The following is a 22,569-nucleotide window of genomic DNA, read 5'->3' as shown; positions in this document are numbered from 1 at the left end:
ACTCTGTGAGCCACAGTCAGACAAAACCACAGTTAAAGGGAGCTGAGCGACTATCGCACACTCAATAAAAAACAGACATGTATTTTCTCTTAACAGCCTCCGAATCTTGCTGCCACCAGCAACACCGGCTGGCAGCCAAAATACATATTTTCTCAGGCAAAAGAGCACAGAGGACTGCAACAACATAACAAAAAGAGGCAAACTGTTACCAAAACAAAAGGCTGATTTCAGCAAATAGAGAAATATATGTGAAATAAAAGAAGAGGTGGCAGACAGGAAAACATCCAAGCAGAGAGTTAATGTTTGAAGAGTCAGTTACACAAGGAGAAAGAGGAAGAGAGTGCCGGCGGTGACGGGCACCTCAGGAGGTGATTGCTACCATCTGTGGGGAAGAGGCGATGGGGGCCTGAGAGCAGGGTGGGCACACACTGCAGTTCCACCAGTTTGCTTTGGCACAGGGATAAAATGCATGTCACATCGCACTACTACAGTCAATGTGGCCCTCACACATGCACAAATGCAAGGAGTGCACATGCACACACACACACACACACACATGCAAAATGAAAGATCCAACATTTTAACCCGGCTGACATTAACGTTGTTATTTGACACTTTGCTGTTCTTAACATTTGTTTTACGATGTTCCTGACTTGCCAGAGAGCCTTTATGGGCGGCTTGATAGAACCAGAACAGCATCAATTGCTTGTGGGTTGGCCGAGGACCAAAGTTGCAATAGTGACAGAGGGAATAAAAGGAAAGAACAACGCTACAGTACAAACCAAACAAATGGTGTTGCCTCAGCCGGATAAATTAGACACTCTTGCTTCTCTCAAACTCACACCCTCACACACACACACACACACACACACCTCAGTTTGTTAGCCTCGCTGTGCCGTCGCCCCTGCGTCTCACGCTAACCACCCCAGAGGCATCATTTCATAGAGCTGTTGATTTTAGAACAACATTCTTCGGCTCTGTAATTATTTGAAAGCACAGGAGGTTTCTTTTTCAAAATCACTCTCCTCCCCCCCCCCCCCCCCCCCCCCCCTCCCCCCAACACACACAAAACCTCCCTTGCTCATTTGTGTGTTGCGCTGTAAGTAATTGACGTGTGGGTTGCTTGTTAGCCTCTAGCGACAGGCGGCGGAGGGGGGAGGGCCTTTAAGTCAATTAGTGAAAGTAGGAACATGGCACATACATGAAGTAATATCAACGCAGCTCTGGCTTTTTTCATCCTTAGCCGTCTATAATCTGCATCTCACTGAAATTCATATCATGTTGCCCTCTAGGGACAGACAGCTAAATTTCAGCTGACCATGGTTGACATTTTTAGGCTGCTGTGTGCTGGATTCTCATGGTTTATTGTGGGATTTTGAAGCAAGGTTAGACCAAACAACACTGTTTTGCAAGAACGAAAAAACACAAATCTTGCACCTTAAATGTGGGGTTGTTCCTCTTATCCAAATCATGCAAACTCACAAACTGTGCCATGGTTTTATGTGCCGTGTATTCAAATTTAAGAATGAGGTCATTTCTCAATCACCAGGCCTAAAAAGTGTCTTGACAAATCTCCTGTGTGACTGGAACACGGGCGTGACCTCTGCTTGCCCTCCCTAGGAGATGTGGAGGGGAAAATGGTGTGAAAGGATGGGGGCCTATTTTGAAATTATAATCGGCATCAAAAAACCATCTGCCCCTTGTCAGTAAGGGAAATAAAAAAGAGTTTGTGCTTCTGTGGTCTTCAAAGTTTCCACAGCTCTATGCATATCTGAGGGCTTATTCTGAGCCTTGTTCCTAAGCATGTGTTCCTGGCTGGCCTCTTCCTCACACACACACACACACACACACACACACACACACACACACACACACACACACACACACACACACACACACACCTCTGCTGGATTCACACTGCTCTCCCTAAGAAACCCATCTGTCAAAGTCCCCGCTAATTCCAGCTAATAGTCTCCAAAAAAAATTGAGGCTGAGTCCACCAAAAACCACAAGCCCCACAAAAAAGGTTTGAGCGTGGGCTCATCACGAGGTTTGAGACTTCTGCTTCTCCTTCCTCTGCTGTAAAATTCACATTTTAATAAAGTGTGGCAGATATGATCTATAGTAATACCATCTTTTATGTAACTGGTAAAACTTTTCTTTTCTTAAGAAGTAATAACTAATCTGTGGGAATTTCCTTCAGGTGATGACATGGACTATAATGACCGTACAGTGAATACTCATTTGGTAGATTGATTTAATTTGAAAGGAAACGCCTCGTCTTGTGCAAAAACAGAATACCATATCACTCATTCCCCACTGGACTCAACATGTCAAAACTTACTATTAAAAATATTCAACGACACACACAGACGCCGCAGCGGAGCAGGAACACCCAGCTCTGCTACCAACCGCAGCTCACCTGCATTTCTGGCAAATTAGTCCAAACAGCCTTCCCATGACCTCTGTATTTAACACTATGAATGCAAACCAGTGTGCCTGGCGCAACACGGGGAGCAGACCTGGCTTGGCTGGTCCATTAGGGATGGATGGTGTCTGGCCCTGGGCTCATAGCGTCCCAGAGCAGTACTCTGGACTCCCTGCAGGCTGAGTCCAAAACAAGAAAAAGGAAGGGCTGGAGAATAGAACAACTTGGTGCTGCTGCCAAACGGGGCCAAGATGGCTGCAGAAGCGGCCAAGAGTAGAAAGCTCCTACACCGCCATAAATTATCATCTACTCAGGATGTCACATTGTCGTTTGCTCCACAAGAGGCCTCTTCATCCTATACAGTGACTTTGGCAGACTCTATTATGGAATGATACACCGTCTCACATGTTTAAGTCAACATAAAGTATTTACATTACGCCATTGACCATGCCAGCAGAAAAGCCAATACTCCATCACAACCAGTAACCAAATAGCTCTTATGCATCTGTTTCCTTATTCCATTCTGTGGCTTACTCCGGGCAAATAAATCACAGCTATTTCCATCATGTCTCCCTCAATACAAACAGACACACTTCTTTACGAGGCTGCCCTCTCTGACTACTAGAGCAGGGATTTGTAAACCCATGTCTCGAGGCAGGATTCATAGCGAGGGAGGCAGCAGATGGGGCGTGTGTGTGCATGGCTTGTGTCTGGAGACGTTATGTGAGCTTGCCAAGAGCGCAGACAGTAATCTTGGTGCAGTGCCTGTCGAACATTTAGTAAGACTGGCAAACAATCAAACCAGCCCGTTAGAGACAAAGTTCTTGTCGTGCCAGGTAAAGATTTAAGTTAAGACTACTACACGTGAGAGCTAAACCTTGCAAAATCTTGAAAACCAACTTAGCAACAGTGTTTAAAGTGATGAAATTGGCTACCAGGCACATCATTTCTCAACGACTGACAGAGTTAGAGCTAGGGTGTGAAAAAACAATTGATTCGGCTCTACATCTGCCCACTCTGAGCTTAACCTTGTCACCACCCTGCAGATCATGACCTCACCCCGGCCCACTCAGACCCTACCTCCAACCCAAACACCAACTGGGCCTCATGAAGGCTCTGGTGACACCTAAGGGACTCCTTGGCTCGGTAACGTGCCACTCTTACACACTCGCCCAGGCTAAATACTTACACCTCGCTGCCACAGTGGCTCCCACCGCAGCCCGCTGCCTTCCTTTTCTGCACCACGTCAGAAATAAAAATAGTGAAAAAATCAACAAGGGGCAGATGCATTTTAAGAATGGGTTTTAATACGCACTAGAGAGGCTTTCTAAAAGACTCTCTTGCTACTATGAGGATATGTTGGAAGCAGTTCTACCGGAATAGGCTATAAAGAGGCTTTTGGACGCAAAATTGGGACGTCTGGGACTGACGTTTTGGCGTGTCCGGATGTGTGATCAGGTATCGCGTGTAACTAGCAATAGGCTTTAACTGCCCTGTATCAACACTGGGATTAGGTCATCAGAGTTGGCCAGTGCAGCCGGGCTGTTTAGTCCAGAAACTGTGGATGGAAGTGACATATCAATCCCACTGAGAAGAGCTCTACGGGAAGCGGGTGTAACATTTCGGAAACGGGACATTTAAAAGAGGGTGTGTGTAAAAGTATAAGCAAGAAAACCCTGAGGGATTCACAGGATATTATTGCACTGTAGAAGAGGCTAGGTGTGTTTGAGTGTGTGCTTGCATCTGAGAACTGAGTATGTGAGGGTGTCAAGGATAGACGACAAGCCGAAGTAAGGTAGAGCTGGAACAGGAGATCTCAGGGTACAGAGTGAGGGACGTAGCTCCGATGGCCCATCCAATGTTAAACTGGCTTCGCTCCTCTGGCTCTGTCACTCTCTGTCCCCTTTAAACAGATCTGGCACTGTATAATGCTAAGTATGATTTCAGGCCAGCTCACTGGGCAATTATAACATGCTAGAAAAATATACACTGTTTTTCAATGTTCTGCTCCTGTTTTTTTTCTTGCCGGCTGTAATTTTTATTTCATTATAGGGAAAGGTTAAAATGGGGACAGTGGTTGCTCATATGGTTTTATTTTCCAACGCTAACTCATTTTTATGACAAGCAAAATTGACTTGAATTAGGTTCCACCTATGTCTATTCACACTAACAGAAATGGTGTAAAAAGTTACCACCAAAGAAATATCCCCATGTTAGAGAACGCATTCCTGCTGAAAACACATGGATAACGTGGCATGTGTCTAAAACCTTTGTAAAACCATGAAATTAATATGTGCGCTAAATATCACATAAAAGCCTAATCCAATTCAAAGGTAATCCATTAACATTAACAAAAATTGCCACAGAAATTGCTATAATTCTACTTGGCGAGCTTTCAGAGCACATCTGAATGACTATTACAGAGCATGTCTTGAGGTAAAGGCAAACACTGCCAAATTACATTCTTGGATGACTTAGCTGTAGCGGTGTGCCAATGAGTCGAGCTCTTGTCATCCACTGTTTAGACTTGCTTGTGAAAAAGAGTTTTTTCTCATAGACAAGTCCAGAAAACATGATTTTTGTTAAGAGTATGCCTGTAGAGGAATGGGTCAATAGAAGGGCCTGATGGGAAATGCAAGGAAAAGGATGGACCTCGTGTTTTGAAAGAAGTTGCCAAAGTTGCAAGCTTGACCACTATGTGCCACCAGAACTCCTCACCTGTGCAAACACAAACCCATCCGGTATGTTCTGGCAACACTCTTAATTACCACTGTAAAAGTCAAACACAGGTCAGCATAGTTAAATCTCTCCTTTTCTGCCTCCCTCTCTCTTTCCTTGTGTGTATGTGTATAAATTCAATTTGCTGGCCTGATTTTACATTGCTGTCATTTCCTCAGAGTGGGTGGTGAGAAGGTCATGATTCTATCCAACAAAGATATAAACAACCTGTATTTAAAAAAATGCCCATACTTTCAGACACTACTTCAGACCTGGGTCTTGTACGGCCCCTGGGCCTCATCTGGCCCTTTGGGCGGCCCTAAACGGCCAGCGTGAGGTCATTGGGAAGTTAGCAATCAAACGTGTGTAAGTGGGATACAACTGCATTGATTTTATTTTGAAGGCAACTGTTTTTTGTTGTTGCTTTTTTGAGCTAATGTATGTAGCTTCTTCTTCTCTGGTTGCAAGTTGCAATCAAAAACAAGTGAAAGAACAACTGCAATGTGTCGAAGAGCCGCAAGCTGAGCTCATGAGACCTTAGCATGGACGGGAATGAGTTGTTGTAAAAAAAAAAAAAAGTCAGCTCATGGGAAAAAACTAAATGTCAAAACAGAGTGGGGAGTTTTTACCAAACATTGACTACTAAGTATTTATTTACTGAAGTCAAAGCCGTAAAGCTGTGTGCTAAGTTTGCAGAGAACAGATTGCTGTGTTAAAGGATAATAATTTGAATCGCCACTACAACACTAAACACGCAGAGAAATACAACTTGACTGATGCAGAGCAAGCAGGGACATCTGAAGCTTTGCTGGTTAAGCTGACAAAGCAACAAAGCCTTTGTACAAAGCGATGCACATTCAGGGATGCAGCAGTCAAGACCAGCTTTGTGATATCAAAATCACAAAAAAAAAAACGGTAAGCCATTTTCTGAAGGGGAATTTCTTAGAGATAGTTTAGTGGACTCTGCTCCATTAAAATGCCCAGAGAACAAAGAGGCGTTTGAGAATGTGCCGCTTTCCAGGTAAACCGTAACGAGAAGGATTGAGGACATCGCGGGAGAGCAGACAATGTCAAACTTCTTTCATGAGCTCTGAACAAAAGCTTTTTATGTTACTAAATAAGTTAAAGACTTTGAGATAACCCAGGATCTGGTAGCAATGTGGTCAATGAAAGGGATGACGACGGGGAGTGATTTGTTCAGTGAGGTAAATGCATGTTTTGACAAAATGCGACTTAAATTGGACAAACTGCCATCTGTTACAACCAATGGTTGTCCAAATCTGAAAGGAAAAAATGACGGAAGTGAACTCAGAACTGAAATTGGTATTTTTGGATTGTATTATACATCAGCAGGTGTTGTGTAAGTCAGTGCATTAAACCAAAGACCCTTTCTCATATTTGGAGGAGCATGAAACTGAACATGTTGACTTAAACTACCACACAGCTGTGGTGGCTCAGCCTGGGCAAGGTGATTAAAGGAGTATGGGACCTGAAAGCAGCAATTTGAGAGTTTTGTGATATGAATGGCAAATTCCAGCGCTTTGAGATGTAAACTGGGTGGTTGATGTTGTATTTGCTGTTGATGTGACTTTACTAATGAATGAACCAAAGACCAAACTGCATGGGCCTGTTTACACATGAAATGCAAAATAGTAACAAAATGTTGTCGTTTTGTACTATGTCTGCTTAACTTTTTCATGTTCTAAAAAAAAAAGTAAAAAAAAGAGCAAATACTGTAGTTAGACTACAAACGGAATAATAATACCACTTTGTAAAGTTAATCGAATGATGTTCTTTGAAAAATGGCGACGTTTTGGTCACTATTGCATTTGTGGATGTTGATTAAATAGTGACATAATTGCATTTTATACTATGTCTGCTTCACAATTTTCATGTCCTAATCATAATATCGGTGCCCTTTACAGTTGCACTTTATCAAAGGCCTTAAAATGTACTGCTTTTTATAAAGAGATAGAATTAATATTGAGCAGAAGAGCAGTAGTTTAGCCCATTGGGCACGGCCCTCCACAACAGTCCCCGTTTCTCACGTGGCCCTTTGGGAAATTTATTGGCCACCCCTGCACTACTTGAACTAAGAAATGTACAGCTGAAGAAAGAGCGGGTTTTAACACATTACAAAGCTGCTGAATTGATGTAAAACAACTAGGGTTTGATCCACGAGAATAAACTGTATTCATCTTCTAAGTTCTATGATTTTTGTTAACAAAAAACATATAAAAGTTATAAAGCCATCATGTTAGGTATCCTAACAGAAAATCTGTTGTGCTAAATGTACATTATCAGAAATGGTCTGTATTGTTAGTTCCACAGCCGACTAACATGCAATAAAAAGTGCAAAAAAGCACATAAAGAATGACAGATAGAAGGCAAGACTTACCCAGACACTCATTGGCCTCGCGGGCATTGGCTCTCTGCCACGGTCGGTCGTAGTGAAAGGGCTTGCAGCGGTCACATTCAGGTCCCTCTGTGTTGTGCTTGCAGTCACACACCAGTTTGCCTTCCTTGTCTTTTAGACAGCGTGAGCCATGTCCGTTGCATTTACACCTCCCGCCCACCTGAAAGTCTCCCACTGCATAGAAATAAGTTGGCAGCGCTGATGTCACCGCCATGGGGTCGTCGTCCTTCCCTCCGTTGTTGCTTCCAGCCCCCAGTCCCAGCTCCCGGGGTAGCTGGGGCCGGCTGAAGACCACGCGGATGTCAGTGACAGTCACCCAGTCCTGAAGGACAGGGCTGTTGTCAAAGTCCTTGCCGGAGGGCCGTCCATCCAGAGTGCTGAAAGCAATGAGTCCTCCAGACAACGGGTAGAGGTCAGTGTGGCCATCTGTGCATAGCGCCTCCTGTTCGTTCTGCTTGGTAATGGTTGCTTTGTTGGGCCGATTGTACATACGCCGGCACTGTGAGGAGTAAAACTGGTAGGGCATCCAGGTCTTGCCATAGTCCATGCTCTTGTATATGGCCAGGGACTCGGGTCTGGGGGAACAGAACTGCAAGCTGACATAGGTGATCTCAAACTTTTTACCTAGGGAAAGGGTGAGAGTCACGTTGTGCGGTGAAGAGTTCATATTCTCTGACTGCCAGCAGGTGAGATTGTGGGCTGAGTTGAGGTCAGTGAGGTAGGAAGCAGGGTGGGCACGGCGAGGGTCGGCTGCATCACAGATTTGGCACGAGCGCACAGAAGGCCGATCGTCGCCACGCTCCACCACGCTGCAGGAACGGGAGGGAGGCCGGCCACAGACACTGGACACCATCACCTCCTTGCCGAAGGCAGCGTTGATAAACTCGGGGATACAGCGGCGGGCTGCGCCTGTGTCGTCATAGCAAGGGTCTGGAGGGGTCTGCTGCCCTGCGAAAGGATTGGCGACATTGTGGGTGGAGGCTGAGCATGCCAGGAGGCACAGGCCCAGCAAGCACCTCCAGGGTTCCCTCATCCTGCTCAGAGGGCCTGCGTGTGTGTGTCTGAGTTTATGCATGTAGGAGTCTTGTGTACTCAAGAGTCTGCGGGTGTGTGTGTGTCGTCGTGCAGATGCGTCTGTACGTGACTTTTCTTCTATGTCTGTATAATTGTGAGTTAATGGAAGGAAAGTGACTGAGCTCAGTGACCCTTCACTTCAGGCTGGCCAGATCCCTTCCTGTAAGAGAGAGAAACAAACACAAAGGTCAATGTCAGACATACTTTGACCATAATAGGATATAACATACAAAGTGACACTGATCTAATTCTACTGTACAAAAAACAAGTCTCTGTGTCTTCAAAACAAAGTCATCTTTGTGTATGAGAAATTAAATTATCTTTTAACTGTACAATTACAAGTGAATATTTTCATTGACTAAAAGCCTGCCAAAGGATAAGACAGTTCGAAGGGTGGCCAAAGGAGAAAGGATGTGACCATTTAGAGAGACATTAGTGGCTGCAAGTGACTGCATCCTGAATTTTAATTCTTCTCATTCAGTACTTCCATTCAGGTCAAAACTGGCCAAGCCTTCTGGTCATGCTTAAGCAGCATGGCAGGAGTCACCCTATAATCTCCGGTGATGCTGCAAAGCAGTGGACCATGTGTGACCCTGGTGGTCAAACCACTGCTGTAAGAGTGTCCTGAAAAAAAGGGAACAATTTTATATATGAAGACACGGCTCTTGAGCACATACTGATTTTTTTGCCGGTATTTGACTGGAAATCAACCGTTGGAACACTATTTGTCACACAGTGCTTACCCTAGAGAAGGCAGCATTATGCTCATTAGTTGAACCAGACAATTCTCCAAAAGTGAGAGCTATTCGAGGATTATACTTTCCATTAGAAGAGCTGAGACTATGATACTCCATTCAAACCTTCTTTAAATCTCTGGGTCAAGATAGGTACCTGGATGACACCATTCATACGCTCACAGCTAGACAAGGGGCCTCTCGGTCCCTAAGAGAGAAAGATTGAGGGGGGAGGAAGCAGTGGGGCAAAGAAAAAGACAGAGAAAGGGATGTATATAGCACGAGGCTTTTCCTTCCTTAATCCCCTTTTTACTTCCCTGGGTGTCAAATCCAGAAGAACCCCATTTCAAAACAGAGAGCTGAGGGGTTGAGAAGGCACCCCAACCCTCTTTGCGAGGTATTTATTAAATAACAATGAATCACACCCACCTCCTTTTACCCTCACTCTCCCTCTTATACTACAGCATCCCTCTTCAAGCGGGGAAGGCAGACAGAAGGATTTAAGGCGAGTCAGAAAAACAAAAGTTTTGTTCTTTTCTTATGTGAGGGGTCCAACGCTAGAAACCCTCAAAAAGGGCCCAGTGGCCTGGTAAATAGGACCACTCTTCTGTGCTCAAGTGCTTAGACCCAGCCATTTGGCCTCTTCTCAAGCACAGATTTGGTGTTAAGGAAAATAGTGTGAGGGAATTACACCAAGCAGAAAAGACAGTGAGGAACAAAATGCCACAACGTGGAGGTACAACTGCTTCTTATGTCAATCTTAGAAACAGGTAGGAAAGTTATTTAAATTGTCTTTTCTGGCTTCTTTTCAACTTCATTTTGAATTATACTTGGGATAAAGAGATAAGTGTATAAGTCCCATCACACCGAGCCCTGAATTGCCTCACCCGAAAGAATTTGAAGACCTGCTCAGCATTAATACATTCTAAATAAAATCCCCTACTAATATTAATGCCAATATTAAACATATGAAAAATGGATTGCAGGGAATGGGCCTGCTCATAACTGAGTGGAGTAAGAGTCTTCTGTTCTGGGGTCTTGCCAGGACAGATAAGGACATTGATCAATGACATGTGTCTGAGGACGAGGAGGTTAAAGTGGGCACGCAGGCGGGAGTTCATCAGCCAAAGCACTCCATCAAAAGGCTGGCCGTGGTAAAGCTGGCGGGCCCGCCACCCACTGGGGAGGGCATGGAGAGACTGATAGAATTAGCAACTCATTAGCATCTGGAGGAGAAGAGCAGGACGAAGGAAATAAGGAATGATGACGGGTGAGGGAAAAGGGAAAAAGATGTTTAGAGGGAATTATTTAGATTTGATATGCATGTTGTTGAGGTAGTGAGAGGGAGTTGGAAAAGTAAAACAAAAACTGGCAAGAAACTACTTGACAGACTTAATAAACAGGCACAAGGAAAAAAGAGTTTCCGCAGATAAGAAGGGAAGGAGGGACACACAATGGGGAGAGGAACAGTGAGCGGCACAACAGTTATAAAGCAGAAGCAACTCGAGGGAGGGCAAGCGAGGACAGATATGAATGGAAGCAGTAGGAAAAAGAGAGGGAAAGTGACAGAGATGGAGGGAGGGAGTTGAGGGAAGGACATAAAAAATTAGAGAGGGAGAAATGGAGAGAGAAACAGAGAGCAGAGACAGATTAAGGTGGACTGCATCGGTCTGTGTCGGGACTTTGGATGACTAAATATGGTGCGGTCCGCATGCTGCCGGCCTGCTGGGAGATTCTTCCAGGGTCTGGTGCTGTCAGGCGCGTCTGGCAGATGAGCGTGTAGGTTAAACAGAGAGAGAACAGTGACAAGGCTGTTTAATTCCACTCTCTACGCCCTCTGAAATAGATGCTAGCCTCACAGCAAGTGTTACTGCTTCTATGAGACACTCCAGCAACATTGCTCTGGCAAAAAAAGCTGGTCTTTATTAGAATCGTGGTCTATATTTCAGCAAGAAACTTCTTTGCTTTTGCATTGAGTGTGTTTAACAAGCCACAATTTCCCTTTAGTGGGGGGCAGATATTGTCTCCTATTGAATGTGGTTGAAGTAGCAACAGCTACAGGCCCATGTCTCTGTCTTTCTGAAGAAGACAATGAATCCCACACTGAAGTGCTGCTGGCTGTAGTTTCATGTTTAGCGTACAAACATGAGTGGCATCAATCTTCTTATTTAACTTTCAGCACAAAAAGTGTTTAAGCCAAATGTCAAACTAGTCCTCTCATAAATTTAGGGTTAATCTATGTATTAAAAAAAACTCTAGGAGTGATATCAGCATCCAATCTGATTTTGGTACCCTTGTGTCTACATTCAGATCACAGATTGTCCCTTTAAAGTAGCACACAAATCCGCTATAATATAATATGTTATAAGACAAACTGTTCCCTTAGAAGATATTTCCCTGGCTGGGAGTGCAATAAATCACAATACATTACTGCAACATTTGGGCTGGCAGTAGCCCAGTCCATAGAAAGTTAGGTTCCCAGTACGGACCAAAAGTATAGAGGGTGGATTAGTAGCAGAAGAGATGCCAGTTCACCTCCTGGCCACTGCCAAGTTGCTCTTGAGCAAAGCACCGTACCCCCCACTCAACCGATCAGGGCACTGATCCAGCACTGGCCGCCCACTCACCCTGACAATTCTCCATTTTGTGTGTGTGTATTTCAGCCCTATGTGTAGTGATTTCTAACATAACAGTGTAAATTGTAATTTCCCCACTGGGGATCAATAAACAGTATAAATTATTCATTATTAATTAAATTTCCCTGAAGATACATGGCAAGGAAAATGTACTTGAGCCGACGTGCTGCAATCCCCAGTGGCCAAGCTACCGCAGTGTTAAAATAATTTGCCCATTAGTATTACAGGGACAGTGTGTGAATGTATAAAAAAAATATGGTGCTTTTAGAGTAAAAGCCCCCCTGCATCACATAAAGTTGTGTCTCACTGCACTGACTACACAGGCAATTTGGCCATAGGAATGTATTAAATGGTTTTAATCAAACAGCAACAGCCCAATTAGAGGAGGTAGATAATGTAGGGCAAAAAAGAAGGGAAATTAGATCACATTTCCTATCCTTTAAAGGTGGGGGAGGAGTAGCGATAGCGACAAAGAGAGGCAGAAAGACAGGCAGAGAGAGAGAGACAGGAACAGAGAGATGACAGGGTGGTCCCGTGGTTTAGTAACGTTTTTTCAGCTTCTCCCTGTCACTGGGAAATCATCCCATGTTGAGTTGTCTCTCTTTCAAGCGTGGGCGCCTCTGTCAGAGTTCACAGATTAGGAAAACAGAAGTTGCTGAGAGGCTTTATTTGGCTTGGGTTTGGGGGGGGTTGGGGGCTGGGGGCTGGGGGAGGTGAGGATAGGAGAGGGACAGCTGAGCCACTTTGAATCCCAAGTGGGAGCCTTTCCCGCTACGCTAGAGAGTTGGCGTGGTGGCCCCAGTAAGACTGGGAGTGAATGGCGGTCTACTGGGTCGCCTCTGTCAGATGACAGCAAGCTGAGGCCCACACTGGTGCCCTGCTGTCCCTCCAGCCTGCTGTACAGTAATCCCTGGTGGGGTTATTAGTGGCTGCCCAGAACCAGGGAGGACTTTTTAATAGGCTAACAACAGGACCACCTCCATTCTCATTATCATTATGGAAAGATGCATTGTGTGACAAAAAAAGAACAGTGAGAGCAGTGACAAAGTCAAAATTCCCACTGTACAAAGGCAGCACGCATGGGGTTGTTGTTGGGGCTGTTCACCGGAATAACATTTCAGCTCGTGTGTCTTATTCAGAGATCACATTCAGATTTACTTTGTTGTCTTATCAGTTGATTTTCTTATTTAATCTTTTACTCAAGAATGTCCCATTTTTTTCTTGAATTACTTAAAACAATTAATAGATCATTAATGGTTTGGGGGATTCATTTCCCGTTACTGGTTAATCGATTAATTGAATCTCTCTCTCTCGCTCTCTCTCTCTCTCTCACACACACACACACACACACACACACACACACACTGTTGAATCAACATGACTGACAGGCCTCAGGCAACAGGGGTCAAATATTAGTGGCCTGAATTCCACTTGATGATGGCCGTCTCAGCAATGGTGATGACGATCCTGCTGTTTGTGTAAGCATGCATGTGTGTGTGTGTGTGTGTGTGTGTGTGTGTGTGTGTGTGAGAGGGTGGGTGTAGGGTGCTTGGAGTTCCTCGCTGGCATTCATTAGGGATTGAGGAGGAGGGGACGAGGAGCAGGGAGGGCTGAGGGCAGGAGGGGGTCAACTCTCACAGCTGAGAGTGTCATTAGCAGAAGGATCACTGGCAATGTTTTAAAGTCTGCTTATGTCTGCTCAGGCTCAGTGTGAGTGAAGGTTTAATCTGATAAATATGCATAGGTTTGTTTTGCTTTACTTTTATTCCAACCTTCAAAACAATCACCTTAAACTACTGCAACTGAACTAGTTGCTATCTGTATAATAATCTGATAATACATCTAAGGCTCTCAAGTGCTTGTGAGGCTTGTCCCAAAGCGGGACAATACAAAAATCATCATAAAACATGTACAGTAAGTGAAATAGTCTCTCCTCCTTTCCATCTCTGTGTCTGGCAGAAAGACACACTGCAGGGAGAAGCAGAACGCCTAGCAAAGGAATGCAGCAGCTTCTGTGGCCCAGCCCACACGGCTGGCCCTGAGTCCGACAGCGGTTCTTTAAATCAACAGAACCTGATCCAGAACCGAACAGGAGGAGAGAGGACAGGCGGTGCGAGGTGGAATATGAGGTCAGGCTAACTCACACAGATTCTCAGATAGGACGTTGTGCCAAACTACCACTCTCTGTATTTATGCACATATACACTTTAGTACAAAAGCAGGAGAAAATGCTGATATGACAAGTGTATTTTTCTGTTAAAGAAGTGTTCTGTGGAGGTCAGGGTTTTTGGTGAGAAAAGGGGAGATGTAGGGAGGAGAAAGGGCATGAGCCGGCAGAAAGTTCTGGGCAACAATGACTCAGATTCAGGGTTAAGCAGTGTTAATTTGTGAGAAACAAGTCAGGCATGCGTATATCTAGACTAAGAAGGACTCTCTGTTTCATTTTCACATGTTTTTTTTGTCCGAACACATCCAAACAATGTGTTTTCTGCCGCAAAGAGAAACTGCAGTTTAGACTAACCTTTTGGTTTTTGGTGTGATTCTGAGTATGAGGCAGATTTCTTCCTAAGTATTTTAAAAACAGTTTAACTATGAGGTGAATGAACTTCAAATGGTATTTTAACATCAGATTTTCAAATGTGTTATTTTTTGAAGTTTTTACAACATAAACGTGTTTAACTTACATAACACCATAGAGTGAAGTAGCAGGCACTTAACAAGTACCCAAGTCCATTTGATTTGAGTCACATCTGAGGATGGATGGATGATATTGTGGGTACAAGGGTTATACTACTAAGGAGGTCCAAGAAGACAAAAGTTGAACTTTTTTTTTTAATTTACTGACAGAGCTATGGACTTGGGAGTGAAGGGACAAGAGTTCAAACATGTAAAGCCTCCTATGTCAAAGAAATATTTCCTATACATGTGCCTTAAAGATGCTCATGAGAATGAGACGACACCCACCGAGACACAGATTCCTTTTTAGTGTTTGTCACTGGATAAAGGCCGCGCAGCAGGGTTACAGAGATTCTACAGACGTGGAAAACAATGCTGAGAGGTTAAAGTTTCCTGTTTTGAGAGTGGGCGGGTGGACTGAGGACTGAGAAATTGAACATTTCCCATGGACCAGAGCATAACCCTGACCGCAGCTTTGCAGCAGTGTGGTTGGATGGTGGCAGGTGAGGTGTTCCTGGTTATGAGCGGAAGTAGCTCGTTTAGAGGGATGGAAGGATTTAAGCTTAGGAGAGGTGAGTACTCCTTCAAAGCCCTTTGAAGGCTGGCTGCTGTAGGCAGAGCAGCGGTTTTCCCAAAAAGCCCCCCTGACAGGAAAAGAGTCTCTTTTTTCCATTGCACAAGAGCAACCTCTACCCCACATCCGAATGCAAAGACCCGCTTTTAACTCACAGGGGGAAAAGAAACCACAAATCATTTTATTAAGTGCTTGGAATACTTGCATGGTTGCGTACATTACACTTAAACACACACGTTGTTGACGGACCAACACATGCTCTCTTCTAGTTCTTATTCCCAATATGTGCCCCTCACTCACACAGGAAGACACATTGTGAATGATGCCAAACCTTGTGACTCACCAGCAAAACTCCCTTTCTCCTCTTCCCTTGTTCCTCTCCTCCCTATATCTCCCTCGCTCATTCTTCCTCAATGGCAGAAAGCAGAAACTGGGTGACCTTTGCCTGAAGGTAATAGGTCTCCCAGTGAAAAGGCAAAAAAAACTACTGTCCATGTCCTGTTGGCTGACCCAGGCGTTCTCTCAGCTGACAGACCTATTGGCAGGCCGAGGAATATGGTTATTGCTCGGACTATGGCTGCATTCGTAAATTAGTGTATGATGCTATGGATATGGTTAATGGTAGCTGTGCTGTGCCTACTCTTTACTGAGCCGTACCTATTAACAAGAGCCGAGAAAGCTTCATTTACCCACACAGGATTTGAACCTGCAGCGCTCCTAACAGACATGACAGATGTGTTACCAAACACACCACAGAAATGCAGTGGCTTCAAAACAACGCACAATTCACCACACACACACACACACACACACACACACTTTACCATTCCGTTGCTATAGTCAGAGTTTTTTCCAATTGCTAACACACTTAAATGACATGCATATAGCACAATTATTTAAACTGACACATAGAGAGCAAAACCTCCATTCATGTCTCCAAAAGTCTAAACACATTTTCAGATTTACACACATTTTGCAATTCAAAATGGCGCCTTTTAAATGCACTGAACACGGCCCTCTGCATAAGACACAATCTGACATAAAGTCACATGTTTGCCATTTCAAAACGCTGGCATTCAAAATGACACTACAAGAGCTAATTGGCCAGTAAATGTACCACCTGGCCAAACACCTCAGTGGTTAACTGTTACCACTTCAATCAGGAAGTCAGCACTATGAACAGAGCACCTTTTTTGACAACAACAATGGCAGACCCAGCTGTGCGGCAAGATGCTGCCTAATTATTTTTCTTTCTTTCTATATATTTTTTCCGCACATTTTCTTTTTCAGTTCACTGTTTTTTGTAAGCATGTTTTTTGTTCAGTCTAATGTAAATATATCTGCTGTGCATATGTTGCAATGACTTGTTTGGTGAAAAAAAAGGTTTCAACGGCATGTGTGTGTGTATCTGTAAATAGTTCTGTGCATGTGAACAATGTGAAGAATTTTCTACAATTTGAACTATTTTAGTATTATGACAAAACATACTTAAGATGAAAGTTTTTTTCATTATGCCCAACGGTGTGTAGTTGGTTAGACAATAATCTGGTAATATTATTGAAATGTGTGCCATTTGGTGCAAAAGTTTGATTTTGATAATGCTATATGTAGTTTGGGTTACAGTGCTTCATTTTGCAGGATATAAGAGGTATTTTGCTTTTTGGGTATGTGGTTTTGTAAATTGTGTTAAGTATTTTGATAAAACCAGCCTACTTTGCAAAACTGTGTTTTAGCAATAGGAAAAAAACTGTAACCACAGCTGCAGTTGGTCAAAATCAGCAGCATATCATAACATAGCTCAGGCTTTCAATGGATAAGAGGGGCAGAACGTATTAGGAAGTGATGTTGAGAAATTTCAGGAAAATATTTCTTTGTACAAAAAACAACTTCATGGCTTGGGTTAAATTTGCCACTTTGTGAAGGCTGTGGGTGTTTTGTCGTCATGGTTACTATACTGAACCTGTTAGGGAACGATTGTGGTCAAGCTAACATAACCAAAACAATGTTGACTGTTGGTTTGAAATACAAAAAACAAACAGCAGCCTTCCATGTTAGATGTTGATCCATCATCCACCCAGACTTCATCCTTGCAGGGACTTTGTCTCTCTGTGACGTCACCTCAGATGCTCCTTTGCTCACCTGATCATTCCTACAGCCGCTAGTGATCTTTGTCACTTATGGCAACAATGGCAATACATGTGCCATTGTGTGGCACTTGCTGAAACCACTGATTGCTCTCATTCTTCTTGGGAGGCTGCTCCGTTAGCATGGTTAGATTAGCAGGTTAGCATGCAAGCAAAGAGCTTGTCCAACTTCATGGCAGCAGCCTATTTTGATATGTTGCTTTGCCCTCTGTGCTGAATGACTGTCGACGAGATGAGCAGAACAGTCAGATAAGAACACTGATTTTGGGCACAGATCGGCTGGGGACCTCACACACACATATCCCCTCTGCATCTGGAGGAAATGTGTGGCTGACACATGCAGGCCTAGCAGGGTGCAGGGAGTGGCAGGATGAAGCGTGTGAATCTTGGCCCCTGGATCCTCTTCACACAGTGCGAGACGTCATGGGTGTCATGCTGACGAATGACAGGTATTTTAACAGGAAGCGTAAGCTGGCACACACCCAATTTGTCACTCAAAGAGAAAACAAACGGACGTATAAGAAGTAAGACCACATTCTCCCCTCTGAATTGGAGAAAATTAATGTGTGTGAATGCGTGATTGAGGGTACTTTATCACCACATCCATCTCCAGGTCGAAATGTAAATTCATATCGGGGATGGAAATGATCCAGGAAGGAAAGAATATAAAAATCTCCACATGTGAAATTCCACCTGGAGTCAAATCACAATATTAAACTACCATTCAAGAAAACTTAAGAATTATATTGACTCAAAGAGCAGATTGGTGTTTACACCCGGCAAAAAAAAGATATCTTATCCTGTGCTTTCTCCATCTCAATCCATTCGCTTTACTCTGGGGTTCATAAATATCACACACACACACACACACACACACACACGTGAATAAAATCTGCACTATGTTGCTTTGGATTAGCTTCCACATCATGTGCCCTCAGCAGCTCCTAGCTCTACCTCTCTCACTCTGTTATTGATGGAAGCACGGTGTGATGCAATTAAATAATGACTAATTTGCAAAACCAGGGCAGTGATGGCCATGCTCCAGAGAATCAGCACCTAACCCGCAGTCAACTCAAACGTTTCCCCTGGTTTACGTCTTACATTGTTAGCAGGGAGGACTCAGAGGCCTTCTTCGTGGACTGATTCCAGTCATTTGGGTGAGGGTGAGAAGTAGGTCAAGTGGCTGACACTGTTTCAGAATGCAATGGGGGCATACTTTAGGTCTATTGAAGCAGTTAAGATAAGCAATCAGTGTGGGACTCTCGCTTTCACTTCCAGGCTTGTTGCTGCTTGTGAGCCGAGAGTAGATGACCTTAGAGATCTCATCATTATTGTAATAGTTATAGTATGCTGTAATTGGTAATACTCTGCTGTTTGACACTGGGCTTCAGTGTCAAATCAAGCTCATCATCACTTTACTCCTTAATGAACTACAGAGAAGACAACTTAAAGCTACCTGACATAGTCCTTGTATAGTCCCAATTTAAAGTTGCCCTACAAGAATCTTCAAAACTGAAAAGTCGTGTGTTTTTTCACCCAAATATTCGGCATTAAAGCGAAAAGGGAAAATATTAGAAGTGACAAACGCTATTGGGAGACTTGGCCAAGGGCAGTGTCGAGGAAGACGGGAACCAAGAAGTGCGCTGCTTGCTTTGGCAACCGAACCTGGCTCTGAATCAAAGTCGCTATTAAAGCTCCCTGGCTCCGTACAGCCCACTTCTTGTACCTCGTATTAAATCTTTGGCGAGAGCTGCTTAGTCGCTTTTGTTGGTGCATCTTTCGAAACCGAGGAGGCTGACACCTGTCTGTGGTGTCCGCCGCTCGGATCCAGCGCGCCACGCTGATTCAGCGACCCAAGCGCCTACTTACGGTCACACGAGCTCAGCCTATAATAAAGTAAAGTCAGTCATTACCTTCATTTAAAACAAATAGCAGTAATGGACCGCCCGTCACAGAAAGCGCTGTGAGTCCCTCACTTCTTTTTAAGAGAAGAAGTGGTGCGTAAAATTGTAAATCTGCTTTCCACAAAAACACACTGAATGTGAAATAAACAGACACAGTGACCTGCAAATCATAAACTCACCCCGGTGTCAGGTCGTCAGTGCTGCTTTCTTTGAATTTAAAAAAGGACGTCCCTCTGAGATCCACACCAATTAGCATTTAGGTTCTCTTCCATCAGAAATTGTCCCCTCCAAACGCAAAAAGTGTCTTGTGTTTCTCACACTCGCCTCGTTAAAATATTAAAAGGACAAGAGAAGCGCTTGCAACATAGTCAAAAGTGTGGGCACACCGAGAGGAGGCGGACCACTGCATCCGCACCCGAAGCTCACACTAACTGAAAGCCGTCCAGTACATCCATAGGTTGTAAAGCGAGCCCGGGGTAGGCTACTCCCCATCAAAATCAAACCCAGATTTCCCCAACCATGTATGCGCACGCGAGAGAGAGAGAGAGAGAGAGAGAGTGAGAGAGAGGGACAGAGAGAGAGAGAGAGAGAGAGAGAAATGTCTAAATAGTCCACTGTATTCTGTGTTTTGTTAACTTAAGTTTCATTTTACCTGCAATTTGGGGATGCGTGTAATTTACCCGTGAAGCCCAAATAACGCGCAATCGAACATAAACACTTGACCAGATTACCACTTGCTTCAAGATTCTCTTTCCTCAAACAACACAACTGGTCTCACTTTTACAACAAATACCTCCGCCGCTTTACGGACTGATTCTCACTGTGCTGCCTGCTCTAAATGCCCCATGGCTCGCTGTGTTCACAGGCAGCCATATGGAGGTCGTAATGAGAACACAACGTTGAACCTGTTGAAAAAGAATAAAGCCTAGCGGGGCTCCGGGGCCCACAGCAACAAGAGGCAGATGCCGAATGGTATAATTTATTAATCCTAATAATAGTCCAACATGTTGGATTTATTAGTTTAAGCCTGCGTGAAGGCAACAAATTGTTGCCGTTTTGATGGTTTTATTAATACGTCTAGGCTAATAATAAAAGCAGCATCAAATAAAATATGTTATGCTATTGGCTCGTGGTTGCATCACGAGGAAGGTCTGTAGTGGGTCGATGGTGTGCCTGTGCGTGCGTGCGTGCGTGCGTGTAGAAAGAGGTTCGTTTTGGCACAGAAAATGTGGCCCTGCGCCCTCGGCCATGACAGCAGCATTTTAACTCATTAACTACTTTCATATGGCTTTATGAGCCTCTAGGTTAAAGAACAACAGCGGAGTTTGTTTGTCTAGGTGAGGGTTTGCCATTTCATTTAGCAGTTTTATCACAGTGTGCGTTAAACGTAATGGAGAGGTCAACACTGTTTTACAACAGGTTTGTAGTTGTAGTCAATAGTAGTAATCAATGATACTGATATTGACACATAGCTATATCTACACTTCAGTTTGAGGCATTCTTTTGCCTGCGACTTTCAAGTCGTCTCAGCCAATCACACCTGAGCACCCAAACTACTCATGTTGTAAAAGCGTATCTAGACATTCTCAAAACCAGTCCAATAGAAGCGCGAGGACAATCCGCTCTCTCATTCCCGTTCATTCAGGCGACATCCCGGGTGCTGAGGCTCTCTGTGTGACTGCAGCCTTCCTACCGGCGGGCCATTATTCGAGCATCACGAACGAACAAATCCCGAGCAGCCACCGGCTCCGCTGTAAGCAGATCAACATTCCTCCTGTGTTCACTGTACCATCCTCTGGGGGGAACAGCCCGACCCGGCCCGGCTCGGCCCGGGACCGAGCTGCGCTTTGTTGCCTCTATTCCAGTAATTCATCTCAAAACAAAGACTGTATAAACACCCATTGAAACCCCGTGGATAATTTAAGATAATAAGCATTAACCCCAATCCTAATTGTGTGTTCGCGTGCGTGTGTGACGCCTACATCAGAACACACCTGCAGCCAATAAATGAACCAATTCATGGTTTCAAACGCAGTGCCATCTTCATTAGAATTAGGCGAAAATCAATCAATTTAATCAAACTCGAGCCAGGATAAATGGCACATGAGTGAGCGCGAGACCATGGGTTATTGGGCAGTATGTTAAGGAATTACAGAAATTTCTTTATTTCCAAGGAACGTTTAATCTCATGTATCTGCCATCATCCTGTATTTATTGATATTACTCCTTTTGCTCCTCTGGCCTGCTGTCCTATTACTTTATTCTCTTATTCGTCTAAAACCAATTCATCATTTAAAATTCTCCTTTCCTTCTTGACGGTTTTCTCACATGAATCAGACCCTAAAATAACCTTTTCATCGGCTTCCCGGGAGTCGAAATTAGTTTTATAATGACTCTTCATTATTTTCTAATTGCATTTTTCCAGTGCTCTCCGTATGCATTTTTATTCTCCAACTGAACAAATTCCTCTAGACACACTTTTATCATTTACTTTATTATGTTTTCAATTAAACTGCTCGAGTTTAAAGTCAGACATTTGAGAAAGTAGGCCAATAATTGGAACGATCATAGCAGGTTTTTAACAATTTTGGTTTTAACAAGTTTCTTTGAAATTGAACAAAATACTAGAAAACTTTAGTTCAGTTGAAGAAAAATAAAAAAACAGAAACATTCTGCTGTCAGCTATAGCCTTCACTGTTTCATAAAACATAGACATACACACACACACACAGTATAGTATAGTCCATGTTCAGCATTTTCCATACATTGCCAATTTATAAATTTCTGTGAAATAAAGGAGCTCAGCCAGACAGTCACTAATCTAGTTAGATTATCTCTCCAATTACAACTGGGAGAGATTGACTACAATAAAGATAGACTGGAAGAAAGAAAGACTACCTACAGGCAACACACTCACTTGCTGTCAGATGGGGTTCAAGCGGGGAGCTCTCCTCGGCCCTTTAGAGTTGTTGCAATTGGATCAGTCTGCTGATTTTTGTCTGCAAAACAAGCCTAAGTGGTGTGTCTGCTCAAAGCCGGGGCTCTCAGCGCTGGGTTCCCTGCGGCGGACACCCACGACAAAATGTCAGCCTCCGGCTTTTTCCTCGCTTCATTTTTTGGCACCACTGCTGTTGGGCGCCCCTGCTGTTGGGCGCAAGGAGAGATACTCACCTCGCCCAGGGGGGAACCCCCCACTACACACACACACACACACACACACACACACACACACACACACACACACACACACACACACACACACACA

At 44.0% G+C, this 22,569-nt stretch overlaps 1 protein-coding gene across 2 annotated transcripts in view; it reads right to left on the bottom strand.

Annotated features, from left to right (window-relative positions):
• Positions 1 to 22,469, bottom strand: part of ntn2 (netrin 2) — a 45,996-nt gene extending 23,527 nt beyond the window's left edge. The window contains exons 1-2 of one of the 2 annotated variants that reach the window (XM_034860055.1): positions 22,222 to 22,469; positions 7,545 to 8,796 (exon numbers count right to left, since the gene is read on the bottom strand). In XM_034860055.1, the coding sequence (XP_034715946.1) occupies positions 7,545 to 8,637 (1,093 nt within the window). In that variant the 5' untranslated portion in view covers positions 8,638 to 8,796; positions 22,222 to 22,469. Of the gene's footprint in view, positions 1 to 7,544; positions 8,797 to 19,483; positions 19,823 to 22,221 lie in introns of those variants that run through there. The other variant, XM_034860054.1, reaches the window with a different exon arrangement.
• Positions 22,470 to 22,569: the final 100 nt, after the last annotated feature.

The sequence above is a fragment of the Etheostoma cragini genome, chromosome 21 (genome assembly GCF_013103735.1).
Source record: "Etheostoma cragini isolate CJK2018 chromosome 21, CSU_Ecrag_1.0, whole genome shotgun sequence".
NCBI lineage: Eukaryota > Metazoa > Chordata > Actinopteri > Perciformes > Percidae > Etheostoma > Etheostoma cragini.
This window is presented reverse-complemented; position numbering and strand designations above follow the sequence as displayed.